The sequence below is a fragment of the Spodoptera frugiperda genome, chromosome 7, assembly GCF_023101765.2.
Source record: "Spodoptera frugiperda isolate SF20-4 chromosome 7, AGI-APGP_CSIRO_Sfru_2.0, whole genome shotgun sequence".
Taxonomy (NCBI): domain Eukaryota; kingdom Metazoa; phylum Arthropoda; class Insecta; order Lepidoptera; family Noctuidae; genus Spodoptera; species Spodoptera frugiperda.
This window is the reverse complement of record NC_064218.1, coordinates 11,505,366-11,520,575: the sequence shown is the minus strand read 5'-3', so window position 1 is coordinate 11,520,575 and position 15,210 is coordinate 11,505,366. Positions and strand designations below refer to the sequence as shown.

At 33.5% G+C, this 15,210-nt stretch overlaps 1 protein-coding gene across 3 annotated transcripts in view; it reads right to left on the bottom strand.

Annotated features, from left to right (window-relative positions):
• Positions 1–2,421: 2,421 nt before the first annotated feature.
• LOC118265753 (zwei Ig domain protein zig-8) overlaps positions 2,422–15,210 on the bottom strand; it is a 215,959-nt gene continuing 203,170 nt past the window's right edge. For all 3 annotated transcript variants that reach the window (XM_050695126.1, XM_050695127.1, XM_050695128.1), the window contains 2 exons: positions 8,956–9,124; positions 2,422–8,675 (listed from right to left, as the gene is read on the bottom strand). In XM_050695126.1, the coding sequence (XP_050551083.1) occupies positions 8,575–8,675; positions 8,956–9,124 (270 nt within the window). In that variant the 3' untranslated portion in view covers positions 2,422–8,574. The remainder of the gene's footprint in view (positions 8,676–8,955; positions 9,125–15,210) is intronic.

Sequence of the window (15,210 nt, the reverse complement as noted above, 5' to 3'; positions counted from 1 at the left end):
GGTGATTGGCTGCTTTGCAACGTGTTGCGGGTTCGATTACCGCGCCGGCCAAAAAGTGACAATGGTAAAATGATATTTTCTGAGTTAAATGATTTAGACAGACCTCATGTAAGAATTATAATAGCGTTCACATTTTTTTTAAGTTTTGTAGCGCATGCCAATTTTTCGTTTTAGCATTTTTTATACGCAGAAATTGTTTCTTCAATATTCGTCTATCATGAGTAATAATTTCAGTTAAGTACCGAATATCTACTATAATTAAACATTATTTTAATAAGAAATCCCTTCTTCAATACCCGTCTGTTGAGAGTAAAATTTTCTATCCGTGTAGTCTATATTCCGTTTCTCAGTTTAAAGACAAGGTTGGCACGGAGCCAACACATAATTTAATAATGGCAATTCATTAATAACGCGTAATTAACAACGCAAGCAACGTAATCGAGATCTATTTGCAAGAAAATAACTTTCCTTATGTTTAAGAAAGAAATAAAACTGTACTTTCTTTTCCTTCTTTCTTTTACCTCTCACGGTAAGATTTATTTTACGCGTTAATTATTATGATAGAGAAACATTTACTAGCGCATTATATGGGAAATTAAATAAAAACATCAATACATGAACTAATGCCCATTTTAGGTGGTCACAAATGAGAGGGACTCCCAAGCTATAGATAGATAAGCTTTTAACAACATTTCGGTTTTCACCCCCTTACAAGTAACACCTCATAACTAGTATAAACTAGTATAAGTATAGAGTTGCCCTACACGAGGATTTTCTTCCATGTCCTGGGTGCACTTACAAACATATTATTTCACATGTACATCCCAGACCCGAAACAACAATTTGTGCATCACATAAAGAGTTGTTCCGTACGGGAGTCTAATAGATGGTAAGAACGACCATAAAATGTGCTTTTGCTTATTAGTACGCACATTAAACTACAAATTGTTACAACGTATCGGCTTTAGTATATTGATCGAAAATTCTTTGAAACACGATCATTCATTCATAACTAAAACCATTTTGAAATACGACTGTAAATAGGCTCATTTTCGCGTACACTCGGATATTGGGTGTCGAGGGAGCGCTCTCAAAGTCAATAAATAAAATATCTTCTCCTTTTTTATATATTTCGGGAAAATTGAGGAGTGACTGAATGATGCCTGAGTGGTTTGGGCGTTGCTTACTCAGTTGTCAACTTGCATCTCTGTCCTTTTGAATGTACCTACAGTTTATTCTTTGAAACAGTTTTGAGACTTAAATCCAGTTTTTGGAAACAGTTTTTAGTTTTTCAAAAGGATTTCTGTAGTTTTTGTGTGTTTTCGGAATACAGGAATCTGTGGATGTGGATAAAAACTGGTGTTAGCTTCTTTGTAGCAAACATTTTTTTGCAATTTTGAAGTATCCGTGTGAAATTCTGTTTTGGCATCATAAAAGATAGGACGTTAGATGATGGTACCAAACTCATTACCAAACCTACTATGGAAATGCTATCTTTGATATGATAGATCTTTTATGGAACTGTAAACCAGGATCTACAGTAGATACAACCATGAAAACACCGGAACACTAAAGTCCGGCGCGTCCCAGGGAAATGAATGACTTTACAAAAACAAAATTTTTTTTGTAATCATGAGTACAATCACGTGTTTAAATATCCTTGACTACCAGTCGCCCTAAATAAATTTTGCTACAAATTTTATACTCAAACAATAAATAAACTCATAACACAGACCCAACAATACACAGCAACGAAACCACACCTTAAATTGGTTCGTTCCAAAATTTAGTCAAGCATAAACATCCTTTAACTCTGTCGCTAATCCTGATATAGTGTAATTAGGAGACCCCTAACCCGGGAGATCCAAGTGGTTTCCCTTGTATGCCTAATGAGGTTCGGACGTACCGGATATATCTACCCGGGTGACTTAGATCGGATAAGGCCTTTTTTGATACCCTATTCATAGTTCAAGTAGGTTCTAATGTAATTAAAACAAAGTTAGGTCGCTGATAAAGTTGAAACAGATAGGATCTGTAGGACTTTGAAGCTTTCCCAGTGAATGTAATCTTGTGTGAGGTTGATAGAAAATGAGGACGAATTTTCTTTATGAAAATTGTGTGACTGTCGCATTGGTTGAGTAGTCGGTCACAAGTGTAACTGCCGGGCAAGGGGTCTCGGGTTCAACTACTAGGTGGGGCAAAGTATTAATGGGCAAATTTTTGAATTTTCGTTTTTCTCAGTGGTAGCACAGAGTCTGGAATTGTGCTCAGTATATGTATACATAACACATATGGTGAAAAGTGGGTGTACATTGTACAGTGGCATTACGTGTATGTAATGTGCACCTCTGCACCTCTGCTTAAAATAAACTTAGATTAAAATAAAACAAACCAAATTCGACGATCAATAGATTTATTTTCTTAAATAACTTCTTATATCATACTGTATTTACACAACCGTATTACATTGATAGACTATAAAAAAAATCAATATTCATAAAACTTATACTAGTCTTAAACTAAGTCATCGATGCAAATGACTTCATACTTACTTCAAATCGTTATAATAACTTTATATCTAATATTTTCATACCTTTTTAAAGTATTAATTTATTTATAAATATTCATTTTTCATTAAATTTTAACATAGGTACTAATCTAATAGTTATATCAAGTATTTGAACATAATAACAACAAAATTATAATTCTGGTTCCATATTATAACTACTTTATGAATATGTATTTACAAACGGTATTTTAATATTAATTAGTTTGATGCATTATTTCTCCTTTATTTGAGTCTTTCAATAAATCCAATTAAATCTTGAAAACGTTCAAAAGTCGACATAATCAAATTATGGTATCAAATTATGTGAAAAGCACTCACTTTGATTTCTCATTATGTTAGAAATATCTGCAAGAGATTATGATATTACGTCTATAATGTAATTACTATTTGATTTCTTCTAAAATCGCAAATTTGGTGTCTTAACGTAAAATAAATTTGCGTCAGCATTTTTCAACGAACAAAGAAATATTACTATGGTAACATCTAGATATAATAAAATGATGATTACTAGTTTCCATAAAAATATCTATCCATTTGAAAGATAGAAGCTGTTAGTTATTTATTCAATTTAAATAATGCATCAAACGTTAGTTTACAATAACTACATTAATATGGACTTACATCGTTTACTTCGTATCAATTTATATGTACATCGGACTTGCTATATTGCAAAGCAAGTTAAACAAAATCATGGCAGAATTATTATACATTTAAGGTCGTAGTTGATTGGAATAGGCAAATTCATATTGTTTGCCTGATATAGCAATCATTTTATTCAAGACCGAATAATTTTCACGCAATCTCAGAGATTTTGCGAAATACTTGCAAAATGTCTATAAATATTTGTCAGACCGAGGTAAAGTCCCTGAGGGACGCCTGTAGGTCAATTCGTTCTATGACCTCCGCATATCGCAGATTGAGTTAGATGTGTTATCCAACGAATTACATAGCCCAGACTGTGTATGAATTTGTTACTTAAGTATGCAGATTATATACACATGCTGTAAACTTGAGAATCTAAGTTCAGTTCACAGACTCAAAAGCCAACTTAAAATTAATCAACATGAACAATCTATTAGTACTTGGTTCACGTCAAGGGTTGTTTAACAAATAATTTATTACAAGCCTGTTTCACCCTTCAGTGATAAATTAAGATGTACGCTTTGAAGTAACTTGTCTCTAAAACGACGTGTCTTCGAGTGAAACTCTTGAATAAATAATTTCCCTGCGACAATTTTCAAGTTGAATTGCTTTTACATACTTTTCTTTGTAACGTCCATTAGATTTATTTTGAGATGGTTGGTTTTGCTTATGCATGACAAGGCTTGTTTTTGAAGTTTACTATAATAATCTTGCTGAAGTTGAGCTTAAACATACTCATACTAATAACTTTTAGAAACAACTTGAATTTACAATTAAACAATACTTTGCAACTTTGAACATGTTTTTTTTCATTATGTAGTTTAACATAAGATATTAAAGACAATCTTGTCGCCTATAAAAACAATATACTGAAGTTAGTTAATGGTGATTAAAAAAGTATCTTCAGGGTAATTTCCACGACAGTAATAAAAGTCTTGATGTTGTATAAGATAGTAGTTATAAGACAAAATGTATGTTAGTTGCTTGAGCCGTGAGGGAAAGTAATAAAACTTTGATATGACAAAACTTTAAACGGCCAGCTAAACTAATAAAAAAAGAAGTTAACAAAACGCTGGAAACTTACAAAAGTAGTGAGTCAGTTAAATATTAAAAAGTTTTTGTTAGTAAGAGCAATGAAGAATAAGTTTCTACCGCATTTAGTAACAGTAAGAAGTCTATTTCTGGTTCATTTTAAAGTTAAAGAGGCGTGGGCGTACTTGTTTCTCAGATCGAATACAGTAAAATTGTCGATTCTATAAATACAAGACCAAATTTCAGCATTGCGTTAGACACTAGGATCTAAACAGAGAGCTAACGAGAGTTTCTGAGCTATTTATACATAAAATCTGATATTACCATAGTGCAAAATATTACAAAACAGACAAGAAACCTATCTTTATCATAAGCAAAACAAAAATCCTTAAAATATTATAAAAGATATAAAAATAACCAACTAAACCATTTCAATTCCGTAAACACAATCTCTGATGTTACTTAATAAAATAACGAAAAAAATATATACAAAAAATCATAATGGCTCGTTGTATTTATCTCCGTATTTATGTTCCTAAATATGGCGAAGATAGGCCTCTGCCAAAAATAAACTAGCAGGAGGGGAGCGAGAACATGTTCACGCTCCGTGAATATTATAGAGTTTACGCCAATTTCGTCAATTTAATCACCGAGCCTATATTTAGAATCTCGGAACCTCTTTTTGATATTTACCTTAAGAGACTATCAATTATTTTATGTTTATTTTCCAAATTTTCCTTGATAGTTTGTTAATTTTATTGGCTTCTGGCGTATTTAAAGGTTTTGCTACTTCTAAAACATCGTACTTTGTCCTGAAAGACTTATCACATTTTCGAATCATATTTAAACTAATTCTCTTTTGTTAAGTCAGAAATTAATAAGTATTATTGTTGTGTCTTAGTAACATTAAATTCATTACTATATACTTTTTCAAATAAAAACTACTAATCTTACACAACACATTGATTTTTTTTTTAAATCAATAATGATAATTTGTCTTATTAAAAAATCTAAAATGAGACACCTCACCAACACGAGCAGTGTTATTAGAGAATAAGATTACAACTTCTGTTGCCATAATCAAATTAATAAGGAAATAGAAATGATAGCAAACACCAACCCATGATTGTGATTGGTCAATAATTAATACTGGCCAACACGTGATTGGTCAATAATTAATAGGAGGAACTAGCTATACGAAAAGAAAATTTACTATCGTCAAAATTGTACACGAAAACATGCCTAAATAAGGGTCATTATATTGCCCCATAATTATAACGCGCTTCATAATTTCTGCGTGACAGTATGACAAATCTAGTCAAATTACATGTTTTACGTGATAAACCACTGGTGAAAACACACCTCATTTCACGTTAATTAGTACGAAATATAAATGAATATTAGGGTAGTTCTTCAGAGACAAAATTTTCGATGTCTTTGGGAATATTTTTGAAACCAACTAACAAAACGGCATGTAATATTTTTTTAGTATAGTTTAGCTATATCAGTTACTAGGACAAATAATATTTTTTAAATAATTGCAGTCTAGGTACAAAATATTTTTTTTAAAGCTTGTTCTTCTGATTCATATGGTGTGTCCGTTTGCCATTTTCCGGAACAAAGTAGTCGATTTCGCATTTTCCCTTTGATACTTCAATATAAATTATAATTACATCGAAAGGAGATGAGTTGTCCTCTTCAAAAAAAAATATGCAGTCGTTATAACTATGTTAGTATGATTATAAATAAATAAATAAGAAGTGTCCGGCGTATAATACTGATTAATATGGCGCAAGCTACGAATGGCCATACTTTGTCGGGTATTAATAATGAGAGTCTGGCTTCCTGTGCGGAGGGAAACCAGGCGTGCAACGGACAAGCTAGGAGGCCGACGTGCGGCTGGTTGGCTTAGATCCAGGTGTTACTAAGGTAAATATCTGATTCATCTGTGTTTGGTTTACATGGCATCCTGATTACAATGCCTATTTTATAAAATTTACTTTACAGTTTTAAAACTTCAATCTATGTTTCGTGTGAAGCTTTTTGGTTATACATTCGTGTAGAAAAATGATAAGAATGAAGTCTGTATATACGATGAGTTATGCATGATTGTAAGCAAAATCCTGATTCATCTGTGCCTGATTCGTATGGTCAAAACCGCATATGAATCATAAAATAATGCTCTTGTTGCGTTGTTCATTTTTTTACTAGTCTTATTTTTAAATTAACTTAGCTATAAATGTTATAGCTACAATTTAAAAACTTTTTTTGAGGAATGTAATTAATATGAGTCTGAAATTGCTAATCCGCCCTGAGCAAGCGTGATGATGAATGCTCGTGACTTCTCTGTGCGAAAGTACTCGAAAATGGTATGCTAACAATTAAAATAAATACAGAGCTCATTTACATACAATTTTCAATTGTTCAACAGATTCATCTGTAACAATTTCTGATTCATCTGGGCAGAAAATATTCAAACGTCGATATCTCGAAAACTAATTTTTTAAAACGAGTCCCTCATTCGAATATACGTTATTTGGTATAACTATTTTCATATGAACACGTGTTACAGATCTTAAAGTGGAATTAAATTTTGGCCATATGAATCAGTCGAAGAATCAAATTTCGAAGAACTACCCATTACATTCATTACATATATTTTTTCATTTTGTCACCATAGTTTTGATAGGATAGTGTTTGATGGGATGAGAGCATGTCATGGCTTACATCATGTCGTATATTTAGACAATTTCCTTTTTTATGGGTATGCTTATTTATATGATTGAGATTTTGATTATGATAAGGAGATTATAGAAAATGTTCTTGGCTGTCTCCTTCTTTAATTTTGTAATAACTATCGTCAAATATCTAAAAATCACGGTTTTCATGCAACCTACTCTCAGTAGGATGCACGACGTCACCTCGTCTATGCACGCCGCTCATGATAACAAGCCCCTTTTACACGAAACCATAGTCTCTCTGCGATTTAAACTTAATAGAGCTCTTCTCCATTGATGTACATGAACAAACCACGAGTTTTAGTTAATTCCTCCTTCTATAGTTAGATTTAAGAGACTTTTGGAATTGAAGCCAATCCAGACCTCTTGACGTCACTCAAAAAACACTAATACGGTCTCCAAAACGTAACAACCTCATATAACAACACTTTATATGTAGTAACCCTTTACTCTCACTTCAAAGCAGATATTATTCGCGACCCTCAAATATTACTGACCACTAATACACAGTTCATTGAACTGACAAAAAGAAAAAACCTCGCATGCTATACGAGTATGTATTTGCGTTTGACGTTTTACGTCGGTAACATCGTCAATTGATTATTTATTTATGAAACAAGCTCGTTCGCCGAGTCTGACAAGAATACATCTAGAGATTATTGGAAGAATTCGGAAACCTATGAAAATTTAATCATTGTGATGTACGTTTACGTAATCGGGTACTCTGTTAGACTCAGTTATTTATTGAATGTGGACCTCCGGCTGATTACTTCTGCGTGATTCGGTTTAAGGGTATTAATATGGATTACAAAATCTACCTGTGATTCACGATTTTCCTTTCGCTCCATAGCATCTAGGCTATATTTCACTACCATGTATCTTCTCTGTGGCCAATAAAATCCCTATTTTAATATAACAACTTCCAGACCCATTCATATTTATTATTGTTTTATAGTTGTTACGCAGCCAGAACCTCTCACTCGTGAGACCTTCACTAAATCTTCAGCGTAGAAAGTCGGAAACGTAAATAGAACCGTAAAACAATAATAAATAAAGTTCGTTTTTATTTTCTCATATAAGTTTAGGAATGGCTGGCGAAAGTTACGTACTTACATTGCCTGTGATATAAAACTTGAAGACTAGGTAAGTTACAACTGGCTAGTAAGTTTTTACATAATACTAAATTACTTTGAGATATTACAGATGATGACAATGATATCATACATAAGAATGGGATACAACAAACGTCATACATTAGAAGTAATTATTTTACAAAATGTTCAATTTACGTAAGTGTCTCGGAATTCGAAGACGACTAAGGGACTTAAGATGAACTTTGTCAAGTTCCAAATGTAGAAAGGAGAGGGAGCGTCAAGTCATATGAATATTATATTACTTACAGGAACCAAATGATTGGTTAGTTGGAATTTTAGTACTTTCCCTCTTCAAAGAATATAATTATTATATAGCTATGACTATAGATTTGTCTTGAGAATATGAATTGAAACTCCCTTTGCTTTCAAAGTTTTAGTAAAAACGATCCGTATTACGCTTACTCAAGGTATATATTACAAAAGTGTCCAGCTGTTGATACTAGCAGCCCATGAGGGTCACGATGACGCTGAGGAGGGCTGCTGACAGAGGGTACTGGAGACGGAGCTGGCCACCATGCTGCATGGCAGCTGGGTGCTCACCTGGGAAAGAAGAATATTGGTCAGCATCTCCAAAAGCAGTGGGAGAATATTTCAACACATTCATATTTCAAGGTCATTGGATTTGGATCCTATTATTCTTTATTTTCTTCTGTCACAATTATCTTATCATCAATGAAGAAATAGAAATTGGAAAAAATGTGGGTAAATCAATGCACTTATGCTTAAAGAAGATTAGGAACATCTGGCTAAATAACTTATTTCTGTAACAGAAAATCATTCTTATGACAAGAGCATTAGGGATTTAAATTAATCTACTTACCGCTCAGAACATGGACGAGTACAGATCTCGGATTAGCATTAGCAGGGGCGCAGGTGTATCTGCCGGAGTCAGGGGCTTTGGCCCTTTGTACCAGGAGGTGTGACGTGGTCGTCTCCCCTTTCTCAGTGATGACTGAGACGCCTCCACGGGGTGAGTCGTAGTTGATCTCCTGTGGGCAAATTGAAAGGAATTTTTGGTTATTCAATTATCTTTTGAAGTTAAGAATTTTGATTTCTATAAACTATTCGGCTTGTGAATTACTAATTACTTTTCCTTTTAGAAAGTTCTTACTTTCATCTTCTGAAATTAATACTTTGGGTGCTCACCAGAGATGTGCTTTGCTATGTTGCTGTTGATGCGTTTGGCTTCCACCAAACGTATTCATTGGTGGAAGCTAAGCACTGGTGGAAATGGACTCAACTAGGATTTAGGAATAAAGCTAATTTATGTCTGTTATTGACACTCGCAGCATTTCACTTTTAAATTATCTACTTTTTACACCACAACGCATACGAATGGTACAAAAAATGTACCTACATCGCTTTATTTTTCGAACACAAAACGAAAACTCATACGCGAAAACTCGAGCTATCTCGTAAGTATTTTAACCGTTCCAATTCACCCATCAAAACGTGCCTGAAATTCACTGAAATAATTTTTGGAAGTGAGTCGCGGAAATAAAAAAAAAAAACTAAAAGCGGGACTTCAAATTTCACGATGCTTAGAATTTGAGAAATAGAACAAATAGGCATAAACGGCTTCAGAGTAAAATGAAATGCGAACAATGCTTCGGTAACGTATATGAATTTTTTTCAGGAATGTTTCGCCCTTTTTAACACGTTTTTACTGTATGAATTTTATATCTTACTTCCTAGAAGGAAACTGGGCAATCAATTTATACATTTTGTATAAAATTGTTCTTCATTTTCATTGTTAAAATATCCATTTCATACAAAATGAAGTACAATTCTAGTCTCCCTGCTATTACAGAAAAAAACAAAAAAAAATGTTTTATCGAAAATTTTTCAGTAGTAGCACGGAGTATGAAATAGTATAATAATATGGCAATAGGCTCACCCCCTATTACATACGACTTATAACACTAATTGTGAAAAGTGGGTATACATTGTACAGTGGCATTACGTGCCGTAATGTGCATCGCTGCCTACCCCTTCGGGAATAAAAGGCTTGGCATAACATAAAAAAAACCTAAAAAAAAGATTAAACTAAAATTACCATATTTAACTACCATACTCTAATATAATAAGCACATTATGGTTAGTTAATAGATATAACCATTTAACCCCACTATAAGTAAAACCTCATTAGCAAGTTACTCGTTTAGCATAAAATTATGAACTTTATGAAAGCATCGTCTATTAAGTTGAAACCTGTGCATTAGCGGTCGTTAAAAATCACGCGCACCACTTTATTAGGTGTTGCAATCCAGGTTACGTTAACTAGCTACTGTTATACTTAATGGATTGGTTTTACTGTTAAAGGTTTTAATTTTAACTAGAAATGTGAAAAAGAGAATGATGTTACATTTTTGTTCTTAAAAAAATCATTGCCCCACACTTGGATTTTCTCTTGTGTCGTGGGTGCGGTTACAAACATACAATTTCATGTCCGAAACAACAATAATTTGTGGATTACACAAAGAGTTGCTCGGTGCGGTAAACGAACCCGGCCTTCGCGTCAACCGTGCAGTTGGAAATTTTTATGCTTATTATCTGTAAAATGGTGAACATTATTATTAAGTCCAACGTACCTAATTAGGGAAAATCCAGTTTTTGCACGTTATCGCGTTACGCATCTAACCTTCTTATTTATTGATTAACTTAAAGTACCCAATCAAACCGCCAAACGTCGTAATCGTGTCGAAAGCATTAACGTAAAACGAACTCGAATTAGACACTCTGATTTCGAAACTGACTTTTGCTGCAATAGTAATTTTACCCGATACAGTGACCAAACTCGAGCTCTCTTGTTCAGCAGCCATTCTTACGAACAACTAATGAGGTTGCTACTATAGTATAGTATCTGTACTTAAAAACATCGGGCGAAACAGTAGCGTTGCACCGTTGCACGTTGCAATGGCTTCAGCAAATTGGAACTCATTTAGAGAAAGCGCTCTGCGTTTGACATGAATGCTGTATTTTTCGTTTTCAACGTTATTGCAAAACAATAAGGTTGAAATTCCATTAAAGAAATGTAAGAAATAAGGGTAGCTTGATGTGCTGGCATCTGTTTTCGAACAATTCCTTTGAAATAAGAATTGGAGTAACTAGCTCCTATTGTTACACATTTTTCTGTATTTTTGAAACTGATGTATCTTTGTGTTGTGAACTATTTTAGTTTGAACCATTTGAACGGTAATGTGTGTGGATGTGTATATAGATGGACGTTATATAAATATGTTTTCTTTATCTCCGAATACATTTTTACCATCCAAGCTTCTTGACTCTCCTTCTGTTATATGGGGCTCAAATAAAATGACTGCACAGTTGGCGCGGTGGCTGGGCAACTGCCTGCTGTGTGACGTGTAGCGAGCTGGATTCTCGAGCGGAGCAACTCTTTGTGTGATCCATAAAATTTGCCTCCGCCTTGGATGAGGATTGTTAGACTCTAACTGACTAAAAGCCACGTTCCTACTCTTACTTTGAGCCGGCACCCTAGGTAACCCGTTAGGCAGTCCACAGCTCCGGATAGGGCCCTACTGTAGCTCCGAATCGGACATCAGCCCTAATGTTACATAACGGGTACGCAATTCAACAAACCATACAACAATGTCATCCAAATGTCGACATCACATAAATAATTTACTCCCAACGTAGTTACATCGTTATTGTTGAAAATTATTCAATTAAACTAATTAATGCTCCTTCCAGTAAAATATAATCTCTATCAACTCTGAGAAATCATTTATTTAATTAATCAAATTAATTTCCACGTCACAATCAGTGCTCGTTTACGAGTCTTTAATTTTTGGACCGTTGCCAAATGAATAAGTTTGTACTTTCATGGGATATGGTATAATCATGTTTATTTATTACAGTTTAGATTACTTTGGGTTATGAAGACATTATTTTTCATATTTATTTTATGGAGTATCATTATCATACTAATATAATGTAAATGTAAAAGTATGTAATGCTGGAACTAGTTCTGCCAGTGTCTAATACCGGGGGATATAAAGTATTCTATAACACATATTATGCATGACACAGGGTATGATCTCAGAATTTTCAATCTGAAAGTTTGTTTCGTAGTTTCAGCGTAGTTGATGTCCACCAATTGATGGATATCCAAATATCCAAACAAACAAACTTTCACATTTATAAGTGCGAAGTGTGATATTGTTTTGAATACAATAATCCAATATCCAATACAATGACGCAGCCTATGATCCACAATAAAGATATTGGTATTGAAATTAACAATTATACTTTTGTCCAACAGTGAATGGCCTTCCAGCTGACGCTGATGATAATACTGTTTTAGAAAGATACGATCATGTTCGATTGCTTTAAAATCTTTGAAATTACATGTTCCAGCATGTAAAAGGATTTTAAAACAAGCTCTTATTTAAAAGACAAGTTCCTACGACATTCAGTCGTGGAACTCTTAACACTAATTACATAATTTCCTCAAGTATCTTCTTCAAGTAAATATTGTTGCGACGTCACAGTCTCTCGGCCTCAAAAGGAAAGCTGGTAATAAAATATTCAGAGAGACCAACGTACATACTAACTGATAGTATAAATGAAACAGTGTGTTTGTGTGTTACATTTTTGTTTGAGAGCCAGTGACCTATTAATGTATGTTCTTATGGATTTTACCCCAAATACTTTTAGTTGCAGTTTATTTTTGATAGCTTTTGCCCGCGACTTCGTTCGCGTGGAATAGTGACTTCCGGCAAATTTTTGGTTTTAACCACATAGTTCCCGATCTCGCGGGATCTCTTCAAAAATGAGATGTGGAAGATATTCCAGGGAACTCTTCAAAAATCAACATAATGAGCTCTGCGTTTGAATTTAATAGATGTATACTCACTTAGGGCATTGAAAAAATTGTTTAAAAACGGACTTAAACTAACTTAAAACTAAAGAAAGCTACGAATTACGAATTTATAACAATTAAAAAAGAAACTATATTACAACCTATCCTCTATGCTATAATAACCAAGCTTAAACTAAATAATTTAAAAGAAACGACTTAAATCTAATCTAATTAATTTATAAATTAGACTTACAATTTTATTAAAAAAACTAACTACAGTAACTACTAATAATCGATATCAAACTAAACCTACGTTAAATAGTTTAACCAGAAAACCAGGAAAACCCAACAAATAAACTTATTAATTGACAAATACAACGAAACCAATTTAGAATATACGAAACAGCAGGACCACTACAGACAAATAATCATACGACTGATAATACACTTTTTCTACGATAGTACCGAAGCGCTCGACCGATACCCAACCAAATGAATGTAACGAAACCATAGCGCGATCTATTTCGATCCCAACGCCATCTATCGAGGATAAAGACAACTTGGATTATTTATTTATACTCCGTTCGGGCATTTTCTTTGTACTAAAAGTTTAATTATATTGATATTATTTTTTTCATACCTTTTTACTATTTATTTACTTTTCTTCGATGATTAAAACAATAACATGAACCGAAGTCGTGTAACGATCCCATAGAATTATTTATAAATAATTTATTTCTTATTTTTATTTTTTGATTTTTGAAATAAAAATATATCTATGTCCTTTCTAAGGTTCTAAACTATATCTGTACCAAATTTCAACCAAATCCGTCAAATAGTTGCGGAGATTAATGGTATAAGCAAAGAATGTTCGACGTGATTCTTTAATTTGACATAACTTTTTTATTTATGAACCGATTGACATGAAACAAACACTAAATGTAAATTTAAGCATCCCACAATATATTCGTGAAAACCGCATCCAACTCGGATCAGCCGTTTCTGAGATTAGCGCGCACAGACAAACAGACAAACAGACAAAAAAAAAGTTAATTACATTTTTGGGTTCGACATCGACATAACAATAACCCCTGCTATTTTTTTTATTTTTATTTTCAATGTACAGACAGCACTTTCCTACGATTTTATTATATGTATAGATAGGACGAAAATCAAACACAACGCAAGCGTTGTTTCACGTCAGTAAGGTCGTGGTATCACTCCGGTCGAACCGGCCCATTCGAAGCATGGCTCTCTCCATATATATGGTCCATCCAGATGAGATATTGTATTGATAATGGCTACCATTTGATATGTGGAAGAATTTTGTTTGTTTGATAGACTAGCCTTTGACTATCATGGGTGAAAATAAAATAATCATAGACCAGTGATTCTAAACTCCCGTGTTGAAATATGTTCATAAAATTTTCCTTGTAGTTAGAATTAAGTCTGAACATAAATAACAGATATAGCAATGTAAAAACGACTTGTAGAAACACAAATTATTGTGAGCTATGTTGTAATAATATTACAGACAGACACAGGGGGGAGCGTAGTACAACAAATCCCTGTAAATGGGTTAAAATGTTTTACAAATGTACTGTGAAACCAGATGTTGTTTAAATAGATTGTTTAAACATTTTATAAACGGTACGACTTAATCCGTTTTTGCGCATCACGTATTTTCTCTTTGTAAACGGTTTGTGTTTACAAAGCAATTTACGTTTGACTGACTCGTTTAGTCTAGTGGGTGGAGATGGAGGATGCAAGGTTCTGTGTTCGATTTTGGTGATGGGTTCACCTGTATTTGAGTCTCAATTTGTGTTTATTGAGCTAGTAATCTAAGCTGGATGTATTATGTTATTCGAGTTTCAACAGCAAAGTTAAGTTAAGCAACATAGCTAAGATGTCAAGTGCTTAACGCAAAATCTTTTCGAATTTATACCGACCTAGGAGCATAAGCATTGATATTTTTGTTCTATAATGTTATTTATTCATCTCATTACATGTGTTAAGTACCGTTTTCGTATTAAGAAAATAGTATCAACACCTAACTACCGTACTAACTGTCTGTCGTAACTACCGTCTGTCAGACTGTCTGTCAGTGAAGCTAGGTGCTCGTTCTAAAGTGTAGTTTCGAATAGAGAAGAACGAGCAAGAAACTCCATTGTTCCTCTTTAAAAAAAAATATTTTTTTACAATCTAAAATATCCTACAAATCTATAATAATTCTATTATTCAATACAGGGAAAT